Raw genomic sequence first — 23,285 nt, forward strand, 5'->3', positions numbered from 1 at the left:
TTTTTACAACATAGATGGTTAAGTAAGAAGAGACTGGTGGTCTCTGTCCTGGTATTAACACAGTTACTGCTCAATAACCGCCTTCATGACTGCAGCCTAGGCACAAGCACCGCTCTTCTGAACAACGGTAAAAAACCCAAACTTAAAAATAATACCAAAACTCTCCTAAATCTCAAAGGTAAATCTTTCTTTTTACTGAAAACACTTAAAATGACAGTTAATCTGGTAAAAGAATCTACTAATGCAGTCAGATACAAAGGATGCTGGGAACTACGGATCAACGCCAAGTTAGTTATATCTCCAAAAATTGTATGGGTTCAACATAATAAAATTGAGTTGGCTTTATTTCATAATTTGTTCAATTAAAATCACTCAAACAAAATAATTAAAATAATAACCCAAATTTGCAGATTATAACCCCACAATAACCCCCAAGGGAGTTAAAAATTAATATAAAAATGATATTAAGTATATTTTAATAATTTATTATCATACAATCTACTAGGGCACATAATACATTTTGTCAGTGTAGATGCATTATTGAAATGCGGGTTTTGATTATATTGTGCTCTTTACCAAAAATAGCTTGTTTACAATGTGTATGAAAATTATGTTATAGAACGACATTTTAGCTTGGCATGCGTGAAAGAAATATCCTAGTCTTTACTGTAGCAGAATAGAGGAAATTAACCACTATTGTAGTAGACTTTAAAAATGAAGATACAAGAAAATTAAAAGCCTGGGGAGGGTGATAATCTCTAAAATGATGATAGTTTCATTAATCAAGGGTATAATTTTCCCCATTATTTGTCTCCTCCCAAAAGGGTTTTAAATGATGAAAGTCATTAATACGAAATGGCTCCTGTCATATGCCATCAGTCCCCTGTTATCTTCAACTCACTAACCTAGCCTGGAATCTCTTCTGCAGAATCTTTAATGAAAATCTCTCTCTGACAGGTGTGTGTATGTGTGCATGTGTGTGCATGTATGTATCCCTGTGTGCGTGTGTGTATGTGTGATAATTTATACATTTGTGGTGGTTAATGTACAGATTCGACTCATTTTAACATGTTAAAAGTTTGTTGTAGAAGTGCCTGGTCCCTGTCCATGGTCCTGAAATGAGGGCACTCTTTTTAAATACACTGTATATTACGGTACATACAGTCTTTGTTAATCTAGTCTAAATATATTATACTTTCAGGTGATAGAAGCCCTAAAGAACAATCTTCATGAGAAAAACTGATTTTAAAAAGAATTCATGCTCATTTAAATAGATTTTCTTTTCATTCTTTGTTACTAAAAAAGAACCTTGTGTGAAAGCTGAGGGATATAAACTAGAGATCAGTAGAGTACAAACAGATGCTGGGTCAGTTTGCCTAATACCTGGGGCTATCCAACTAACCCCATGGGTTTCCCCTCTCTATTAGTCCATACACGCATGGCTTACAGACTAATGACTGAAAGAAAGAAAGAAAGAAAGAAAGAAAGAAAGAAAGAAAGAAAGAAAGAAAGAAAGAAAGAAAGAAAGAAAGAAAGAAAGAAAGAAAGAAAGAAAGGGGGCATTGCACCACCTAGTGGTATAGTGAATAAATTAAATAACAAATGTCATTTAAAAAGGTAAAATAGAATAGTGAAGTGAAAAGTGAAGGGTCGATAACTAAACGAGATGTATGTTAAGGGTTTACTGCCAAGTTCTGAAATATGGACTTACTGTATGGATCAATCCTTTTCTTTTTGTAATACTCGACTCTCTCCTGCCACGCACACACACGAGACAAACTAGGCTCACATTTGTGAATAGCAACATATTCATAAATCTACCCCTCACTATAGAAAACAATTACATACATACACAGTGTTTCAAAAACACACACACACGCGTTTCATCCATCACTATAGCAACAGCTATACATAAGGATTATAAGAACATATGCAATATGGCCGGTGAGTCTATGAGTGCTATCTCATTCACTGAAATCGGAAGTCTCGAGTCAAGAGCGTCTTCCCTCCCGCGTCTTTCCCCTCAGACATGTGAGCAAACCTCTTTAAATGTGAATAATTCAGCAAACTAATGCTGCCAAATTACCATCACTAATTACAGTCCAAAGACACACATGATTTTCTGAATAACTCCGCATGATTACTAAGGGAATTTCCTCTTGTGGGTTCCAATGATTTGTCCACTTATCGCTACAGATGTGCCCACAATACAGCTCAAATTCCGACTCTGTCTAGACTTATTTTGTAAAAAAATTGATTAAAATGTGGATGCAATGAAAGACGTATGAACTGCATTAAATCGACAGTTATTTGAAAGAAAGAAAGAAAGAAAGAAAGAAAGAAAGAAAGAAAGAAAGAAAGAAAGAAAGAAAGAAAGAAAGAAATACAACAGTGGTTTACAAACTAACTCAAAACGGATGTCAATCATGGCATCTAAGCGTATTAAAGGACCTCCTGTTGGCTTTTGTAATGAAATGATGTTGTGGTCAGAGTCAGGGCAGAAGTAGGTCAGACAGACTAAGCATTTGATCCACATTGAGAAATGCCCACAATATACTGCCCATATCATGTGGAATAATAGAATCGCATAGACACAAGTTCACCGCAATTACCACTTGAGAACATGCAGATATAATGAACATTGATTCAGTGTATTGACTCAAGATCTGCATACTCTGGTTACAAAACATTCTCCCTAAAAACAAACTCACAAATCAGGAGATTTCATCACATTTGGAGGGTGATGCCCCACTGACCTTCACTACTTTACACGGTTTGCTCGAGGCAAGGTGTCCCAACGTGACCAGTTCAGGGTTCATTGATATTGACTGAGCGGAAAACTCAAGGTTGGTCTGCCTTTGAAAGATAAGACAGAAAAATACTATCTGGAGGGTGTTATAAGTGCCATGGATGATTCCAATGACTCAAAGTGAAGTCAAACGTAATCTTTTCGGCTATCTAATAAGACCGGCAATGCAATATCACTGTCAGTGGGAATCAGCAATTATTTTCTTGGGGACATCCCTATAGCTAAAAACTGTGTATGGAATTTTCTTTTCCTGGTTGTAATGTAGATTAACATTGTATTCACACATGACCATGAAGAAGGGTCTGGCTCCATTAAGGCTGTATGGTTGATGCAGGGTGCATGATATTATCATGTGCTCATGTCTAATGGACACCCCTGCATTGTGTGAGTGGTGCCCTATTGATTGTGATGTACATTACTCTTAAATGTAGCTCTGTTAAATAGAGTTAAGATGAAAATGTCATTGGTATGATCTTCCTGTGAGCCCGGGGACAAAAACTTGGGAATTGTTATATATTTATTTTAATTACACAATTCTGAAAGACTTTAGACTCAGAGCCAAGCAAAGGAGCTAAGAAAATCCAGTTTTGATAGATACTAACCCTTCAAATTGAAAATACGGCCAATGGAAACATGTCAATTCAGCAAATACTCCCACAGATCGCAAAAACATTTTTGCGCTCAATGAGGTCTTTTTCCAGCCAATTCAAGAAAAGAATATTTCGCAACTGCAATTGAAACATTTTGGTCGCATTAATAGGTCAAGTGGCATATGAAAACGTCACATGACCGTCTTTTCAAGATGGCACGGTTTGGTTGGGCTAGATTTCTTTTCACGGCTGGTTTGCAACCCACCATAAAACTTAAAGAACAAGTTTATCAAAAATCACAAACCCAATTCCTATTTAATTTCTGTAATCATTTGTTGGGATCTTAAATTTGTTTTCATTTCTATAACTAAAGCACGTAATATAATGGTTCGAGCAAGAAAACACGAACAATGTCTATTATAAATTCTTCATATGTGATTTGTTGCACACTGTATCTATTTTCTTCTTCAGCACATTGTGTCTGCACCTCTATTGTATTACACCTTTGCACAGCTAGGAGCCAAAACAGAATGCTGATTCTGTGTGATGGAATATAGAAAACAAGAGGAAATCATTGTTAAATATCTGAGGCACCACAATAATGGAGGAGGACCATATCCAAAAGACCCCTCCACTCCACAGCGTTCAAGGTGACCGTCTGTGCTCGTGCTGGTCAGTAGGAAATTGGCTGCTCTCTGCCATATATGGCACAACATTACACCACTGAGCCAATACTCTCTCCCTCTATCTCACTGGCATTGTGCCAGTCTTGCCTCAAAGAGAACATGAGCACATGGGATGACCTCCATGTACCTCTGTCTCTTCCTGTCTTTGTGCATGTTATGAATGCATTCACATAAATAAAATGCACACAAAAAGAAAATAATTAAAGTGCCACCTACGCAAGAAGCAAACGGTAAACTTTAACCTTTGACAGGTTTGTATGACTTCTTAGCATGAAGAAGACAAAAAGCCAGCGGACAAAATAGCTTAATTGCTCACGTGCACCATACACAGAACATTTTGTATTTATTTTTTCTTAAAAAAAAATTATGAAGACATTATTCATGGTGTTGCCCCTTTAGGGACCCACACTACACACAACAAAGAAAATAAAAAGTAGGGGAACAGGACAGTAAAACCTGTTTGTCTCATTGATTTGAGAAACCCACTGTATGTGTAGAAGTGGACGTATGACCACCCACACAAATGATCACTGAAAACCAAATTACTGAAAGTATGCAGAGAAGTGGTGTTACTGTCAAGATAATGAGAGATACTAAATAGCAACATATAGGACGATTTTAAGTCTGCAAGGACTTCAAAGCAGACTAGCTGTTCTGGCCATATGGTGCCATTAATTGCTGTGTTTTAACAACCTGTCACTGTTTGGATATGACGTACCCGCGGAGTGGCACTTTTACGGAGTGGCAAATATCTAACGTTTATGATTCATGTAATCTTAGAATTATTACATTTTATTTGAATAGTACTTAAATGAAGATTCAGTTGGGAAGGCCCGCCTTCTCTAACACATTTCAACAACGCATAGACTTTCATACATTAACAGATCTGATCACGCAGTATTAATGATGATATTTGTTATTGAAATAAAAATGATGTTTAATTAAACAATAATTTATGTCTGAGGTAATGTATGGCATGGCATAGTTTATTAATATGAATGAACCTATATGAACATGGGGATGGATATTAGTGTCATTAAAACCCAATAAAAATGCTCATAAATGCATAAATAAATAAATTTCATGAACATGTTTGTGTGATGGCAAGTATGTGCGTGCGTGCCCATTTTGAAAACAGAAGACACAGGTGCTCCTTAGCAATACATTCCCTCTCTGTTTTCAGCAATAAAACAGGAAATTGAAATGATAGTTCAAATGTTTTGAACCCAATGAATATTGCCAATGATGAGCTCTTTGTTGCAGGCAGGAAGGGAAGCTCTCACCAACACAGTAATGGTAGTCTAATCTGATCAAAGCAGTGGATCAAATCGGTCTAATTAGCAACTCTTATCTGCTCATTCAGGAATAGCTGAAGAATTCTTGATTTACGTGAGGAGTGAACAATGAATACTGAATTTTAATCTGTGTTTAATGTTGAATTTATTTACAGAAATACGAGACAGAAAGCATAGCGAAAAAAAATCATTTGATTTGGAAGTCTACACACATACGGTTAAGGCCAAAGTACTTCAGGCCTGCTTAAGAGATGAGATATTTATTCATCTATACTATTTTTCTTTTAAATCGGTATCATAATATGACAGCTCCGCTATTGCTGTTTCATATTATGCATAAGCGTAACACATAAGCACATGGTTATGTATTTCCTGCTCTGACTTAATTTTGCAACCAATGAGGCATAGAAGGGCGATGACATGCTAAATAACATATTTAGCATCACATGATTCATTCCCCCCACGAGCAACTTAACACACCATCAATCTGGCCTGACACTCAACACAGTGCTCTACTTCTGGTGTCTAGGGCGACTAAAGTCTTTTTTACCTACAGAAATATTGTTTCCATGCAAGTGGCTGATGACCATGTCATAATCATTGCCAGGTAAAGGGTTATAACAGGCGTTTTTATAATGTAAATTGGAAAATAGATGGATACATAATAAATACATACTGTAAGTCATAAAGGTAACACTGCACAATAAGGTTGTATTTATCAACCTTATTAATGCATTAGCCAATTATGAAATAAAGAACAAAAGTTCTGTTTACATTTTACATTATCACGTGTTAGTTTATGTTCCTTCAGCATTACTCAATTTATTACGTTTTTAAAATCAAAAGATGAAACTATTAAAGTCACCATGAAATCAAAATACTGTGCTTAGTAAAGTACTGTTCTTACTGTATTTTATATGTCATAATAGGAAAAAAAGACATTCACAACTTTTATTTCATGGTGACTTTAACATTAGTTAATGCATACTTCACTAACATGAACAATTGGATTGGCATTAACTTTTTAACATTAACAAAGATAAATGAATGGACACAGGTTAGAATCCTTAACCAAGACATTCCCTTTCTGTCGGTCTCTTGATGTTGTATTTGTGAGTTTCCCTCATGAGGTTAACCCTTGTATCTGGGCTAGTGCTACACACGTAGTGACTCCCCTCCTTGGGTAGTCCTGTCTGACACTTTCTCTCTCCTGGTTCCCCTGTTGGCGAACTTGTGACCTCCACCCAGTGGACTCTACCGCTTCTGTGCACTCCTGGTTGGGGCCGAAGGGAGATAATACGTGGAATACCTACATGGTCTCACCAGTGGGGAGAACTCATGGGAGTAGAAGTGCTGGGCCCCAACCAGGGGTGAACAGAGGCGGTGGAGTCCAACGAGGGGAGGTCACAGGCTCGCCAACAGGGGAACCAAGAGTGAAAAAGTGTCAGACGGGATTACCCAAGGAGGGGAGTCACTACATTTGGGGCACTAACCCAGATACTAGGGTTCACCTTGTGAGGGAAACTCACATATACTGGGTTTGAATACGAGCTGCTCCACTGGGCTTGTAAACCTGAAGTGCTTAGCGATGGATGGGATGCCTATACTTTGTCCAGTGGAAGAAATAGAGTAGCGAGCTTACTCACCTAAAGAGGGGAGAAGGCTATTCACAGGCGTACGTCCAACCACCGTGGGTCTCACTCAAGACCCGGTCCAACACTTCTTCGGGGGCTCGAACGGGGCCTTACGCAGGCCCACGTTAAGGTCTGAGGAGGGTACAGAGCGCAGGCGGGGGGGGGGGGGGGTTAGCCCTTTGCGCGCCCCTTAGGAATCTGCTGATCGGGTCATGCTGCCCGAGACATTTACCTGCAGGGGGACAGCACAGACCATAGCACTCTGTGCGAGAAGACGCGCCACTAGCGACATTCGTCTAGTGGTTTGTGCTCTTGCCCAAGTGACCATGCTCACGACTCCGAGAGACAGGTCACTCCGGATCTCCTCATCCCGTCCAGGGTCCAGACATGGAGGTTCCAGAGATCTGGTCTCGGGTGCCAAACCGTGCCTGTCCTTAGTGGAATCGGCCAGGGAGAGTGGCAGTCAGAGCGTGAGCTCCAAGAAACAAGTCTGGTTGGGTCAATTGGGCGCAACTAGCAGACTTAGATGCTCCTCTTCCCTGTTCAGGAGACATTGGTCAGGGAGTACCAAAGCAGGCAATGGGAGGTGTGCAGGGAGGCAAACCTGTGCTGCCTGAACTGCTCCCAATGAGCTGGACTGCCCGGAAATGGAGTCACCATCGTCCGCGGAGCGACCTGTCGAGAGAGCACGTCGGCTGTCTGATCGAGATCGTCCGGGATATGAATGGCCCGCAGGGACACCACCCACTGCTGACTCCAGAGGAGGAGGTGAACATCTGCCTTGAACATGTATGCTCTTGTCCTGGTTGATCTAGGCCCAATCGGCCGAGGTGCCTGCACACAAGGTCCCTGTGCGTGGGCAGTAGATCCCGCAAGTGAACCAAGATAGTTGAGGGTACGCACGCCCTGCTCCTGGGGGAGTGAGAGCAGCCTCCACGACCTTCGTAAAGCCACAGGGAGAGAGGGCCATACCAAAGGAGAGGAGGCTGTACTAGTATGCTCAACCCTCGAGGGCAAACCGAAGAAATGGTCTGCCGGGGGAGAAACGAGACACAAAGTACACGTCCTTCGGGTCGAAAACCTCGAACCAATCTTTGTATCGGACGGACTCCATGATGCACTTCTGCGTCAACATTGCAGGATGGGGCAGATGTCAGCCCAAGACATCTGGGTCAGAGGGATGGGCTTGATTGCCCCCTTCTAAAGAAGGGGAGGTTCTGTGGTGGGCAACACGGCTGTCCCGCTCAGGCTGCGGAATGGCATGTCGCAAACTCAAGTTGCTGTAGGCCACCAGGAAGAAGGAAACTCTCCTGAAGACCAAGTGGGCGCCAGGCCCTGAGACGTAAGACGTGGTAAGTACTGTCCCAGAGCGGCTCGATAGCGATAACATGGCTGGAGCTGTGCCCGATGTCCTGCGTCTCCCCGGGTGGCTCCTGTCATGGCCGCTTGCTGGAGGGCTGCTGGCAGGGAGTTGGGGCTGCTGGTATGGAGACGCTGTCCAGGACCTCGATGCCCTGGCATATAATTTATTGTGGTTTACAAAGACTCGCAGTAGGTGTAAGAGGTGACTTATACAGACGTCAGCTATTTCGCTTGTATCCCCTCTCCATCAATCTTAGGGTCTTAGACAGAGCAATCTTTTATTATAATTACATTTCTTAACTCATTCACTCTTCTCCTTCCTCTCTGATTTCATCTGAAAAGTGGTCCACGCACAGAGCACAGAAGCACAATAATGCTGGTCAGTGTAAAACTATAGATGTATTCATTGTAAACAACATTCATATTTTATAGATATATAAAGAAATCAACATTATCTGAAAAGGTTCAGTTGAAAACTGAATGTATGTGTGTATAGATTAAAATAAACACTCCTAAACTCCCCAAGGACAATTTTGAAACAGGAGACGTCACTAGAACTGCAAAGCACCAACTGAAAACAAACAAACTTTTCATGCATGCAGTTAGGACAAATCTGCATTGCATATCCCTTGCAAAACATACATCTGCAGAGCGGCATCTGCTCAAAATATGCGCCAAATAAGAATTGCAAGGACTCTTTGTATACTGATGCATGGATGCAGTTATCATTCAAAACAACCTTACAACATACAAAACATATCCACCCAGAACCCCTCAACTATTCAAACCTATTCAGGTTATTGACAAGTCAGCCTTACAAAAGACCCAATGACATCTACACACGTATATGCTGTGTCATCCTACACAACAGCGAGGTCACCTTTAAGATGCATGCGTAGGCACTTACCCTGCAGCCTCTGCATCTCATTGGCAATCTCTCTGTCTGAACGGCCATAGTGCTGAGCGGATGCCATTCCACTGATTTCAAGTCAGTTGATGCTGATTCAGGTCAGCCACCTGAGAATTCTCCAATGATCCGGGACCAGTTGAATGTACATTAAGTGCTAAAAACTCCAAATCACTGCAAGCCATGCAAACATACGGTCCCTTTCCTCCCCTTGAAGTTTTGTGCCTTCTGCAGGAAGCAACCTCTACACCTTCGCTCACAGTCTCTCTCTCTCTCTCACTCTTTCTCTTTCTGCATCTCAGACACCACAGTAGGCATCAGCGTTAGTTTTCACTGCCACCTGGTGTCCAATCAGAATGCAGATCTTGAGTGCATGTTATTGACCAATAGTGGGGCCTGAATGCTGCACAGCCACATTAGTAAGGCAGACAACATTACACTGAGTGAAGGCCGTCATCAGGGGAGATAACTGTCTCAGGCCCTGGGAAGAGGATGAGCCCACTAAGATCTTTTGTATTACTACAGTTTGCATGTTGGGCGCAGAGGAGCGGGAGCCCATCCCCCCAAAAATGCCCAGGAAATTATCAAGGCAAGTTTATGTTTACCATGTTGTGTCATTAAAAAACTTAATTGAATGAAATCCTGAAAATGGTCCCATGTCAGAGAAATATAATCTTGTGCTCTTCACCTGCAGTACAGCTTAAGTCACACACGTACATGTTATTGATAAAAATGCAAGTAAAACGCCTGACTAAAGCGATAAGCAACGCCTGACTAAGGGGATAAGCTCACAATTCATAGAGCATACTGCTGAGTGTGCTGGTTTTCAAGCAATGCAATGCTTAGCAATGACCTCCACGCGGTCACTGCAGATGTTTGTGTCAGAGAGAGAGAGTGAGAGAGAGAGAGAGAGAGAGAGAGAGAGAGAGAGAGAGAGAGAGAGAGAGAGAGAGAGGGGACTTCATAATGATGATCAAACAATCAAAAGCTGGATGGGGATTCGTTAAAAAAAAATTTTTTGAATAAATGCATATATCTGTATTTATAAAATATGGAATTCAATAAAAAAATTGTCCAATAAAGTAGCTGCAATAAGTTCTCCAAAGAGTAATGGCTCCATCTGCTGTTCATATAGAGAACACTTTTATTATGCTGGCTCATCATAAGTGATTTCAACTCAAGCCTAGCAAAAAAATAATTTAGCTTTGAAACAATAACCAAAAAGTAAAATGCCATGGGCCCATGGGAAGGACATTTTTTAAGCGTGTCTGCACTTTTTTACCTTTGTTTAACATTAATATTCGATCTACTATCAAAAACTATTCAGCATTTAAGAGCAACAACACGCGTACAGTAAGTAGCTTAATATAAATCGCAATCTATTCTACAAAATATGTGTTTGGTCAAAGTTGATTCCACAAGAAACAATATGAGGAAATGTCAGTTTATCCCTCCCCTCCCAAAATAGCGACTCTGTCTTGAAAAAAACGCCATTTCTAATCACTAACCTCCAGATACCTTCAAGAAGCACTACGTCTCACTAGGGTCTAGTTTGTGTCACTGTAACTGATTTCTCTGCCGTATCTCAGGATAATGTTTGGTCAGGATAACCCGGGACTACTGGCATGTCTATACAGAAAACATGAAGTTCTGTGATGACCTTCAAGACTAAAGGAAGAGACATTGGAATTGTAAAAGCTCACGATTCTTAGAAATTATGTGGGGAAACACAGAAAAATGCTAACCTTTTCCTCCTTTCATCTTGTTTTTTATAATCTGGAGAAAGTATTCTTGATACTTTTTTTATTGTGAAAATGTCCTATTACGGATAACTTTAACTTAAAAAGGTTTTGTAGAAATACATTTTTCTCAATGCTCAATTACTCTTATTTATTTTTATTTAATTTATTTATATTATATTTCAGGTAAGGCGGGTACAGATTTTTTCAAACTTTTTTTGTCCTTAAAGGGAAACTCCACACAAAAATGAACATTTACATGTCATCATTTACTCACCCTCGAGATGTTCCTAATCTGCAAAAATGTGTTCGTTCTGATAAACACAAAGAAAGATATTTGGAAGAATGTCACTGACTGACAGTTCTGGGGCACCATTGACCAGAAAAATACTATTTCTATTTATTGTTCTGTTGAAAACAAAATATATTTTTGAGGAATTTAGGAAAACAAACAGTTCCCGGGCACCTTTGACTACCATTGAAACATTTTATTTCTGATTTATTTTCTACTATGGTAGTCATGATGCTCAGTTGTTAACATTCTTCCAAATATATTTCTTTGTTGTCAAGCAAACAAAGATATTAAGACACAACTTGGGGGAGAATTCGTAACAGCATTATACTTTTTGGGTGAAGGAGAATCCCTTTAAATTAATTTTTTTATTTTAACCTATAACAATCTTTTTGTTGAATCTAAGCCATTTGGTGTAACACAGTATTCCATAACAATTAACTGAACAATTATCAGAGAGTGTCACAATTTACCATCATACATAGGATAAATGTATTTAATAATAATATATATATATATATATATAAATAACATGTATATGTATAATATATACTGTAAATAATATGCTAACCATTTTATAAGTACATGTTATTTTAGTTGATTTAATTGATCATGGATTTAGTGATTATAGGTTTAATTTATATACTTATACACTGAGATATGATTTCTATCATTATCCTATAAATCGCAAAGCATAAAAAGCATGTCTAAACTACAGACTAGCGAAATGCCATCTGTGGGACACAGAGCAATACATCTTTCAAAGTTCATGAGTTTATGGAGAACGAAGAAAAGGAAGGAATGACAAGTAAAATATGATGGATGAGAGCCATGGGGAGCATGGTCACACACACCTTGACTCTCCCCCTCACTCCACCCTCCTCTCTTCCCCTCCAGCCCACAGGAACCCTGTTCTGTGCCGATAAGGACAGCCTGCTGCTAATTTTACGCAGGAAAGGCAGGAAATGTTAAGAGAAGACTTTGCCTTGCCAGAAACAACAGAGCAACTCCAGCCCTGCACAAGATCCTGTGTGCCATAGAGCCGAGTCGTCCCGGGCTGAAAGACGGGCACAGAGAGGAGGGTCATGGAGAACTAAGGGGTTGCCCAGACACAGTTATAGAGAAAAGAACAGAGGAATAAAAGGAAAACGTGAGTGGGGTTTGGAGGGGAGACCGTGTCCTCTCTTGGACACCTCTCTTGGAGCTATGGCAGATAACAGCACTCATCCTATTGTGGAAATACTGGAGTCTTTTGGATTGAGTAAGTTATTTTACAATATTTATAAAGCGTTCTCTCTCAGATTTTTTATTTATAATGTTGTGTTGTCAACTCTGAACTGCTATAAATGTCCGGAGAGTGTTGAAAATAATGTGCTGAGAACTTTAGAGAATGTGCTTCTCGACAGAAAGGAAGAGAGTAGTAAAGAGAAACAAAAGACATCGGCAAGAGTTATCTGTGAAAAACAACAGTCAAGTCAGCATGTAGCTTTTTCCATTAAGTCTTTCCAAATGTAATTTCCAGATGATCCTTTACTCTGGACTGTGATTCTTTTCTCCCAGAGAGAAAATTTTATATTAATACGCACTTTGGAGTACACTGAAGAATCTAAAGAGTTTTTGCTGTCATATTGCAATAACATAACAGGAAGTTATGCCCTGTCATTATTTGTCTGACAACTCATTCTTTCAACAACCTGAAAAAGATTTTAAAATCATGCTGACAGACACTTCAAAACTATATTAAAAAACTAAATATTACATTTATTTTCAATTTGTAGATTTCAAAGTAGCTTTAATGTTACGTGACACTCAAGATAACAGGCGTGTGTGCTACTGGAATCGGTATTTCTCTGGACAATGGAATGTCACAACAGGAAACTTCCTAAAATTCTAACTATTTAATTCAGTTTAACGCCATATGGGTGTACTCTATGTTAGGCATTTGACCGCCCACTATAAATGTGTCAGAGTATAATTATTTTATTTTAAAAAATCCTAATTTATTTCTATTATAGACAAAAATAACACTGAGGCATTTCTCAAATATCTAGTTTTTTTGTGTCATACGTGTTTTAAATGACATGACACAAAAGTGAATAAATTAAGAATATATCGTTTTTATTTTTGGCTATTGCTTTATTTTAACCGGACTTTTATAAAGAAAAATAAGTTTATAAATATACTTTCCTTAATGCTTTTATTAAATTACCTCTCTCGTCCTCTAGGGGATGTCATACTGGCCTTCTGTCTTTCTATGGTTGTTGGTCTACTGCTAGGTGCTCTGGTCTACATGGCTTTGACCTGGAAGTCTCGCCGTCGGGCCTCGGCAACAATCACACGCCTGCCCGTCCACCGTTCAACCACCCGTTCTTCCTCACCGCGCTCCCGTTCTGGCTTCAGTCGACACAGCAGCAGCCACGACAGACGCAGCAACAACAGCCTGGCCAGCGCTGCCTTTTCTTTCCATCGACAGACCTCTTCCTCACCAACAGACTATGGCGACTTGATGGGCCGCAAATCTAGTTTCCGGGCCTCCACCTTCCATCCTCTTCTCCAGTGCAGTCAGATAGCTCGTGAGGCAGAGGAGGGTGCCCAGGGTAGCCTGCCACAGACCCCAACTCTCACTACAAGCCCCAGGGTGGCTGGTTCAACCAATACTGTGAGTTCTATGATTACTCCACCCAGAGCCAGGACCAGACCAGATTCCTTTTGGAGCAACAGCAATCTTAGGGGCTTCCATGCAGGTCAGACCCCACCTCCTGCCTATGACAGTATCATACGAGCCTATCAGGAGACGACCACATGATGGAGAAGACACTAATAAAGTTGGGAGACGACAAATATATACATAGACTTGGACTTAAAATTTTCTTTCAGTTTCTTCTGGTGTTTCTAAACTCAGTCATGGCCAGTTATCCAAAATTGTTGTGTTGTGTTGTGTTCTGTTATATTTATGTGTGAAGGTGCTCAATTGTGGTTGTGCATACAAGTGTAAGGCTGAGGGATTTGAAATGCGAGAGAGAAATGATAGAGAAGTAGAAATAGAGAAGATAAAGCAAGAGATATCGGAGGTCAGGATGGGGTTGCAAGTAACGTTTTATATTGATGTACAGACATTTATTATCAACAGTAATTAAAAATAATTGAAACAAACTCATTGGATTGAGTATTTATTAGTTTTGATAGGGACTCGAGTCTTTTAACCCCTTTTGTACTCATAGGAATAAACTGTTTTAGTTTTTTATGTTTTTATTGCCTGTTATGACTAAATAAATCACTGCTACTTTTTGAATGCTTAAATCTCAATAGAAAGAGAACTTGTTTTTATTTTGCCATCCTTTGACGTGAATTGGTCCTTTGAAACAGCCGTTGAACATATACAAAACAGTGACAAAAATGAGGGTTTATAGCACACATATCCTGGACGTGACCTGATATCCTTCACAAACATGAGTGGATTTCCCTTAACAAGAGGAAGGAATTATCTCACCACATTGAAATGAATGCTATGTAAACATAGCTGTGCCAGCTGCAAATGACATATCCCAGATATATAGTCATTCGCTAGACAGACAATTGTAGTTACTCTGAACAATTCTGCCCTACAAAGGGAAAGTGCAGTAGCCTAACTACACAAACACCGAAACAGAGAAAAATGCCTTCAAAGTTTTCACACCAGCCACTCATTGCAGAAAGTTACTGCCATTTTGACACTCTTGTTTCTCTGAAATGGGACAAAGTTGAACCAGGAGACAGAACAGATGTTACAAAGCCCATTTTAAACTTAATCTTAATTTTGACCAAATGTGTAGTTACTGCACTTTGCCTTTGTAGGGCAGATTTGTAGTGCGCACTGCGCAGTATTACGGTCAGTGTTGCCAGATTAGACCGGAGAAAATTGCACAGGACGGGTGGACAAAATCTGGGCTGCTTATGAAATAAAAAACCAAGCAGCTTGCCTTTTCTTTGCTTTTATTTAGTCAAGTTATTTCAAAACTTTCGAACCAACGTGATATATAGGCTATCCATTGTTCAATACAAATAAAAGGTTTTAAACTTCTATCAGGAGTGATCTATGAACTCTGATGTGCGATCCGTGTTCTGGCAACACTGATTACGGTAAGACATTTGGATACGTGACACTGGTGTTTACGGTAATGACGCTTCACGTTCAAGTCCGTTCAAATACAAAACAGTTCCTGTCTATTTATAACAGTTGTCAAAAGTGAAAACGTGTATGCGCAAACCCGGTTTATTTGAAGGTGCTCCTGTTTTTAGAGGTAAAGTGCACGTTTAAAGTACGCTTTCATTGACAGTTCCAAACGCAGACAGGGAATTAGCTATCCAGCTAACTGTTAACTCGGGGTTTCACGAAACCACACTGCTTATTTAACCTCGAACAATGATGATTTTTCATGTATGTGCGACATGTTTAAGAATAATCAGCATTATACAGATAGACCATTAAGCCTGATGTATGTTGTGTGGAGAGGTGTCGAAAACAGGAGATCAAGTGACAGTGACCCCGCTGGCATGCGTTGACTTCACCGCTTTCTTAACTGGTTAGGTTATAATCGACGTGAGAAGTGTACTGTAGAAGTGAGCATAAACACCTGTCGTATGTCTCACCGGTTTTTTTGTGTCATCTGATGTGTGTTCTTGTCGGGTTTTTGCGAATAAAGCCGCAAATGTCGGCGTCTGCCCTACGACTGATCCGCTGCCGCAGGCTGAGCACCAGCGGACCTGCTGTGAGGAGACCGCTGCCATGGAAGGACCTCCGTAAGATTTGATTTGATAGATTATAATACACATTTTGTTATTCTTATTATACACAAGTCATTTTGACAGGTGCTTTTTTTATTTAGGAAAAATGGCAAAAGTCACTGGTGCAGTAATTTTGGGGTAAGTTTATCAGTTTTACTGTAGTTTTGTGGTCAACCTAACAAGAAATTGAAATGTACCATTGCTTCAGTATAGTAATCTTAATACATTACATGTGGTACGGTAAAACCAACATAATCAGAAAATAACCATTAAACGTGATTCGTAACCATAGTTTTACCATGATGTATATTTTTTAAAGTACCATAACAAACCCACCAAACTACTATAACAAAACCATGGTTAGTTTCCTTGAGAGTTTGCAGATTTCATTTATTTCTTTGATGTTTCTATATATTTAACATAACCTGAATAAAATGGCCATTTTTGTGAAGTGCGAGCTTTTACAGTTTTAATTCAGGCATTGGAAACAAATAAGATTCAGAATGTATGTTTGGGTTTCTGTTGAAGAGAAACCCAAACATACATTCTGAATCTTATTCGTTTCCACAGGGGATGTGTTTTCATCACGTATGAAGTGGTTACGCTGAAGCAGGCCGTCACTATCGACACCAGTGCCATTCTACAGGAGAAACACAAGTCCTACATCTACCTGACTCATGCCACCAATAAGGAACAGGAGAGTCTTGCTTCTGGTACATCATGTTCACTTTTTTACTGTATAGTTCTTTACATTTATGTGCTATAAAAGCAATCTTACTGAATATACATTATATACAGTAGCTAAGCCTTAAGAAATGATCTATCAGTCGAACAACAGGAGCACTACTGTAGTCGTAAAACATTAACTCATACCTGCATTTACCGAACATAAGTAATGTAAACAGACCTTTAAACTTTTTCAGGGCTCACTAACAAAACCAGAAAAGAGCTTCATAAAGCAGTTAGAAAGTTTCTTGAAATTTCATCCAGAGTTATGCTCCGCCCCCTGGACGGTGAGTATTCATCTGTTCCCATTAACAATTCATGTCAGTTATCGTATCATAGCTGATTAAAATGTCAATGTTATGTAGGATCTTACAAGTATACCAAAGGGTTTGCTTACAGAAAACCCACATAGGACAGAAGGGTTCATTTCAAGTTTTCAGGAACCATATGCATATATCTTTCTGTTGATTGATAAAGATGACTGTCACATGTAGCCACAAAGAGAGGAACTGAAATTCAGTGTTGTTCTTAAATAGTCTTATAATAGACCCTGTTTAACGTTAAGCTCTGTTTTCCATCTCAGCTCACTTGAAAGCATCAGGTTTGAGGGTGTAGAGTAGTGTGAAACAAATAGATTGAACCCAAGACAGCTTAGCAAAGTGATCCACGGTAGTAGACTTTTAAAATGTTTATCTGATATGGATCACGTGTCGATGGGTTTTCTAACTGAGTGCTTTACTGCTCCATCAGAGCATCTAAGTCATCTGGACGCAGACCCACATGAATATGCCCTTTGGATCCTGTTGAAAAGAGCCTGCTCTGCCGACCGGGCCATGAGACAACAGGCGGTGCAGGACCTGGCCCAGAATCACCACTGGCAGGGTGAGAGACTAAAGCTGTTCTTACTACAACTGTAATGACTGGCCTTAGTACTGGCTTTATCTCAGCACTCCTCACAATAGATACAATAGCGTGCATTGAATGATGTTGCATCCATGACACTAGGTGTTAGTCCATGGCAGCTGATACTCTTATTGGTTTTATGGCCTGTCCATCACAGATTATCAGTACCAGACAGCAGCACAGGTGGTCGATCAACGCACCACTGTGGGTCTCGCCCGCATCCCTAACGTGGACCTGCGCTTCTTCCTTCCTCCACCTGCACTGCCACACAAAGAGGATGTGGGTAGATACCCCAAACATTAGTTGAGCTGACTTAAAATGTACTGGCATCACCTGCTTGCGTTAATGTTCATGTGCTATGTGTGTATAGGATATATCAATAGAAGACAGCCTTAGACAGTTGCTTGCTTCTTTACCCCAGTCGGAGGTGGATCAGTGCGTACAGTACTTTACTTCTTTGGCACTGAGAGAGAGCAGCCAGTCAATGGCCTCCCAACGGGTGAGACACACAATTAAATACATTCGCAAACCTGATTTTGGATGAAAAATCCACTCTAATAGCTGTTTTGCTCTGTGGCTTTAGGGGGGGCTGTGGTGTTTTGGAGGAAATGGGTTGCCCTATGCTCAAAGCTTGACTTCAACCCCCTCAGAAAAGGTGGAAACTTTCTGCCTGCAGGCTCTGGTGCAGCACTCTAAGGTGAAGATTCGCCTCTGTTTATAATCTGCTGAACAGCATTGCAGTCCATGTAGTGCATTCCTGCACACATGCACTTTTTGTAGAGCAAGGAAATTAACACTGATCAAAGGAAACAGAGTTCCTGTCAATGAGTAAAGCTTTCTCGTGTCATTTCAAAGTTCCCTCATGTCATTTCAAATGTGTATGACTTTCTTCTCCAGAACACAAAAGAAGATATATTTGAAAACCAGTGTTTATTCAGACAACATTGATCCCCATTGACTTCCATTCCATGGACACAAGACATTTCTTAAAATAACAAATTTGTGTTCTACAGAAGAACGTGTATACAGTTTTTGAATGGCCTGATGATGAATAAATAATGACCTAAGTTTTTGACCTGAACTATCACATTATTCCTCACAGGTCCCCAGTCATTGTGACCACATTGTTGCCAATGGAGGATTGCAGCTTTTACAGAGAGTCTACCAGCTTCGCCGAGACTCTCCCAAGATTCAGCGCAACATTGTGCGAGTTATAGGAAATCTTGCCTTGAATGATAGCTTGCACAGCGCTATAGTACAGTCAGGTTAGCTTTGCTCATAAGCTTGTTTATGTCCTTATTCACTAAGAATCATATGAACTGTTATGACATTTATAGTTAATGCTATAACTGTATTAATTCACATTCTGTATTTCTCTAGGTTGGATGTCTGCCCTGGCTGATATGATTCAATCACCACACATCATGCAGGCATCTCACGCTGCCCGTGCATTGGCCAACCTGGACCGAGATGCAGTAAGAGAGAAGTACCAAGATGGCGTTTATATCTTGCATCCGCAGTGCCGCACAAAGTAAGCATACTTTAAATGGAGCATGAACTAATAAAAATGCTCCATAAATCATATTTAATCTAATTTCACCTCCTTTATAATCAGCCAGCCCATCAAAGCTGACATCCTTTTTGTGCATGGCCTGCTGGGAGCAGCGTTTAAGACGTGGCGCCAAAAAGACTGTGATATTACGGGGGATGACAAGACCTCAGAAGGGATCCGAGATGACTACACTGAATGCTGGCCCAAGGTTAAATATTTTTGCCAAGACCGCTATGAATGAAGCGTAGGAGTAAAATCACAGAGTTGTCTGTGGTGTAACAGCATTACAGGGCTGGAGAGGCATTTGGAAAGTCAGTCTCCATCTCGTTTTGTATTTTCCACAGTCATGGTTGGCTGCAGACTGTCCAAACCTCAGAATCCTATCAGTGGAGTATGACACGCATTTAAGTGACTGGAAGGCGAAGTGTCCTGCTGAAAACCAAAGGTAAATGATGTTTTATTAACAAAGTTCGGGAGGAGCACGTGCAAATAATTACACAGCTGCCTGTCATTAGCTATTACATCACCCGTCCTTCCAAATCAAGAGCGAGCTCTATGAATCGCCTTACCTCCTTTCACTGTACATTTTAGCAGTATCCCTCCTCCGGCCCGACTCGCCATTAAACTCAGTAGCTCCTCACTGCACAACGCGAGATCAAGGGGCAAGGTTGGATCCAGCCTCCTCCCATTGCATTGTGATTGGTCGACACAGGATCCAGTCTCCTTCCTCTGCGTCATGATTGATCGATTGGTGTTCACGTCATACATATTAAATTATTAATTTGACAGAAAAAAAAGTTTTATTAGATTTAGAGTAAGGGTTTGGGTTAGGGTACATTTAATAACATATTTTATTATATTTAGTTTTAAGGTAACGGTTTGGGTTAACATATTTTACTGTGATCATTACTTACAGACGTACACTAAATTATGATTACATTGATAAGAGCAAACGATGGCGACCACTCTTCAAATTGTATATAAGTATATAAAGTGGGAGGAGTCTGATCTGGATCCAACAACGCACCCTGGTTGTTGTGTTCTGCAGTGAGGACCGCATCTTTAAACCTCTTTTCTCTCCCTGGACAAGTGGGAGTGCTCCGGGTTCGGTAAAAAATACCAGCCTCGGAGCCCTCTCCATGGATAATACGCCAAATACGCATACCATATTGTCCACACACTTAATCGCCGCCTATTTAATTATTTGCTAAGGGTGAACTTGTGAAATAGTTGTGGTGTGAAGTATGTTAGTAAGTTATCAGGTTAACTTAATTGTATTATGATTATTGTTTCTTTTTTCAATACAGGAAGTCATTGGCCTACAGGAGTCAGGAGCTGCTGAGGAAATTGAAGGATGCGGGTGTAGGTGACAGGCCTGTGATTTGGGTAGCCCACAGTATGGGAGGTTAGTTCTTAAAACACACACCCGTAAAACTTTTATATGGTCTTAATTGTACGTCATCTTTATGGTTTATAAGTCTGTAAAATTAGTTAAGTTAACTTATCTTTTTTGTTTCGTAGGTTTACTCGTGAAAAAGATGCTTTTGGATGCCTCAAAAGATCCTGACCTCAGTGCGCTGATCAAGAACACTAAAGGAGTTCTGTTTTACAGCGTTCCTCACCACGGCACGTTCATGGCAGAGTATTCTGTCAACGTTCGATACCTTCTGTTTCCCTCTATAGAAGTCAGAGAACTATGTAAAGGTGCAATACTTTCGTTCTCAGAATTTCTTATTTATTCTTCATGGTATGATTAGTACAAATTAGTCTTTGTCTCACACACTTTATTTCTGCTCAGACTCTCCAGCATTGCGAGACCTGAACGAAAATTTTCTTCACATTGCAAAAGAACGAGAGTTTAAAGTTCTTAGCTTTGCAGAATCTCTGCCTACCTACATTGGACCAATGCTCAAAATATTGGTTGTTCCATATCAATCGGCAGGTAGGTCAGAGTAATCATTGAAGCTGTCATTATATAACAGTGAAGGGCCATGTTTCATTTGTAAAGTTTTTAATATTTTATTTTTCTTCCTGCAGAACTTGGAATTGGGGACCTCATCCAGGTGAATGTAGAGCACCTAAACATCTGCAAACCAGAAAAAAAGAATTCCTTTCTCTACAAACGTAGTTTACAGTTCATTCAGGATGCTCTTGGAGGACAGAGAATGAAGTAAAATCAAGTGTAAGTTAAGTTATACAAAAGGAACTGGAGAAGGAATTCAGTTTTTTTTTTTAATATTTTCTTAATAGAATCATGATGTTTTAACATTCTGCTGTAAAATGAAAACGCTTTTCCGGTTCATTCTTGCGATTATTTATGTCTAGAAAGTTTTGTTTGACCTTTTACTGTAATAGGCCTTGTGTTTTGCTTACCTCACCTTTGCCTTGGAATCAAATGGAGGACAATGTACTGTACTTCTGAAGGAAACATTTAGCATCTCTTGTTGTAACATAAAATGCACGAGTATCAAGTTATGTATCTTCTATAGCAATGCAGGTTAAACGACATAGAAAGTTAGGTTTATTTAACTTATTTATTCTTTATATTATTAGTAACAAATTTAACGTTGAAGCATTCTCTAGTCTTTAGGACACCAGCACAGGAAGGTACTGATGTTGGCTGTAATATGCAATATTTTTATACTAATGTTGTAGGACCATACTTTGGTGTTTATCTCACACAGTTTTGCCAAATCGTCATTACATCGCTGATATAAATAAAGTTCCATTCTCACTTTTAATTTCTATTTTCTTCTGCCGTTTATTTTATCTATGACATTTTTAAAGTTACATCATCTTCAAAAGCTCCGATGCAGCAAGTGGCGCTATAGCTGTAAAGCGCGTACAGGAAGACCATTGTTACTAGACGTGTTCACTGTGAAAACAAAGTGCCGTTTGAGACGCATGAAAACAATATATAAATGTGAGTGTCTTGACTTGGGCTTTAAAGTTGCTGTTTTTAAAACATAAAACTTTAGCGGCTGGACGCTAGTAGGCTTTAGCATTTAAAATAGCATTTGACTTATTTAAAACATTCATGTCGCGTGTGCATGCAAACATTTTGCGCATATAATATTTATATTCCTAAAACCGCTTTCCCTTTGTCCTTGAATAGATACGAAAGATATTTTTGAGAAGGCAGTGTTAACACAGCCCGTCCAATATGGTCAACGTATTGAAAGGAGTTCTCGTCGAATGGTAAGCTATACCTGACAGCCATTTAAGATCAAATGTGCTCCTTCGGTTAAAAAAATGTTGTTTTCTTGTCAAACAGCGATCCAGCTATGAAACAGTTTCTTTTGTTTCTGGACGAGACGTCAGCCCTGGGTAAGAAGTTCATCATCCAGGATTTGGACGACACGCACGTTTTCATCCTGGCTGAAGTCGTGCAGATTCTTCAGGAACGTGTAGGAGAACTGATGGACCAGAACTCATTCCCCGTCACCCAGAAATAATCGGCTGACGAATCCGACAGTAACCATTACAATTTGTGGGAGCTGATGTGGAGATTTGTCCAGCCTGAACACCGAAACAGAGATGCTCATGCAGGAGGATACTCTTTGTGGCATCGGTTATTCTGTAATAAAGATTGTGAATACGAATATAAAGGGAGAATGTCATTAAATATGAAGAGGAATGACCAATAAAGGTTGTAAAGCCTATGCAATATTGAAAGATGTTTGGATAATAAACAAGCGCAGGAACGTTTGTAGATGTCGAATAAAATGTTGAACAAATATGGTCTGCTATATTTTTTAACTTGAATTATGTTAATTCGATTATAAGGTTTAATGTATAAATGAACGCTTGCACACATCAGGGTCCCTTTGTCTCTATTTCTGCTGACCCTGAATCAATTTCGAGCCATCAGCCTTATGTTTTTCTATGCACTCTATTGTGAGTCAATCCAAATACGAAATGCTTGAGATTTTACACTTTCCAATATTTGAAACAGCCTCGGATTTGGTTTACCTATAACGCCTAACTGCATTTAAGAAAATGCATTTAAACCGTGTAAATATTGTA

The 23,285-nt window shown here is 39.8% G+C and overlaps 2 protein-coding genes across 6 annotated transcripts; both read left to right on the plus strand.

Moving 5' to 3' along the window:
* Positions 1 to 12,238: 12,238 nt before the first annotated feature.
* Positions 12,239 to 14,618, plus strand: myct1a (myc target 1a). Its single transcript, XM_079475628.1, has 2 exons — positions 12,239 to 12,575; positions 13,540 to 14,618. The coding sequence occupies exons 1-2, from the start codon at positions 12,521 to 12,523 to the stop codon at positions 14,118 to 14,120; spliced, it is 636 nt and encodes a 211-aa protein (XP_079331754.1). The 5' UTR covers positions 12,239 to 12,520; the 3' UTR covers positions 14,121 to 14,618.
* A 766-nt stretch (positions 14,619 to 15,384) lies between these two features.
* LOC306904864 (general transcription factor IIH subunit 5) lies at positions 15,385 to 22,848 on the plus strand. Of its 5 annotated transcripts, XR_013787672.1 has the most exons (18): positions 15,916 to 16,093; positions 16,180 to 16,216; positions 16,649 to 16,791; positions 17,002 to 17,091; positions 17,555 to 17,686; positions 17,865 to 17,986; positions 18,078 to 18,206; positions 18,291 to 18,404; positions 18,810 to 18,972; positions 19,088 to 19,238; positions 19,323 to 19,467; positions 19,604 to 19,704; positions 20,567 to 20,664; positions 20,781 to 20,963; positions 21,058 to 21,201; positions 21,297 to 21,441; positions 22,375 to 22,457; positions 22,534 to 22,588. XR_013787672.1 is itself a non-coding variant. In XM_079475031.1 (17 exons), exons 2-17 carry the CDS (start codon positions 16,003 to 16,005, stop codon positions 21,431 to 21,433), a joined length of 1,980 nt encoding a protein of 659 aa, XP_079331157.1. In that variant the 5' UTR covers positions 15,385 to 15,433; positions 15,997 to 16,002; the 3' UTR covers positions 21,434 to 22,004. The 5 variants fall into 5 exon arrangements, 4 of the variants coding, with proteins under 4 accessions (XP_079331157.1, XP_079331156.1, XP_079331159.1 ...); XM_079475031.1 differs by lacking the exons at positions 22,375 to 22,457; positions 22,534 to 22,588 and adding an exon at positions 15,385 to 15,433 and having other exon boundaries at positions 15,997 to 16,093; positions 21,297 to 22,004; XM_079475030.1 differs by lacking the exons at positions 22,375 to 22,457; positions 22,534 to 22,588 and adding an exon at positions 15,456 to 15,594 and having other exon boundaries at positions 15,997 to 16,093; positions 21,297 to 22,004.
* Positions 22,849 to 23,285: the final 437 nt, after the last annotated feature.

This window comes from Barbatula barbatula (assembly GCF_947034865.1).
Source record: "Barbatula barbatula genome assembly, chromosome: 15".
Classification (NCBI taxonomy): domain Eukaryota; kingdom Metazoa; phylum Chordata; class Actinopteri; order Cypriniformes; family Nemacheilidae; genus Barbatula; species Barbatula barbatula.

What these genes read in the sequence shown, in the direction of transcription:
- myct1a (XM_079475628.1), top strand. Translation starts at nt 12,521, where the DNA reads ATGGCAGATAACAGCACTCATCCTATTGTGGAAATACTGGAGTCTTTT. An exon ending in ACTGGAGTCTTTTGGATTGA is followed by an intron (nt 12,576 to 13,539) that starts GTAAGTTATTTT and finishes CTCGTCCTCTAG; the next exon opens with GGGATGTCATACTGGCCTTC.
- LOC306904864 (XM_079475031.1), top strand. Translation starts at nt 16,003, where the DNA reads ATGTCGGCGTCTGCCCTACGACTGATCCGCTGCCGCAGGCTGAGCACC. An exon ending in CCAGAATCACCACTGGCAGG is followed by an intron (nt 17,687 to 17,864) that starts GTGAGAGACTAA and finishes TGTCCATCACAG; the next exon opens with ATTATCAGTACCAGACAGCA. An exon ending in CATCCGCAGTGCCGCACAAA is followed by an intron (nt 19,239 to 19,322) that starts GTAAGCATACTT and finishes CTTTATAATCAG; the next exon opens with CCAGCCCATCAAAGCTGACA.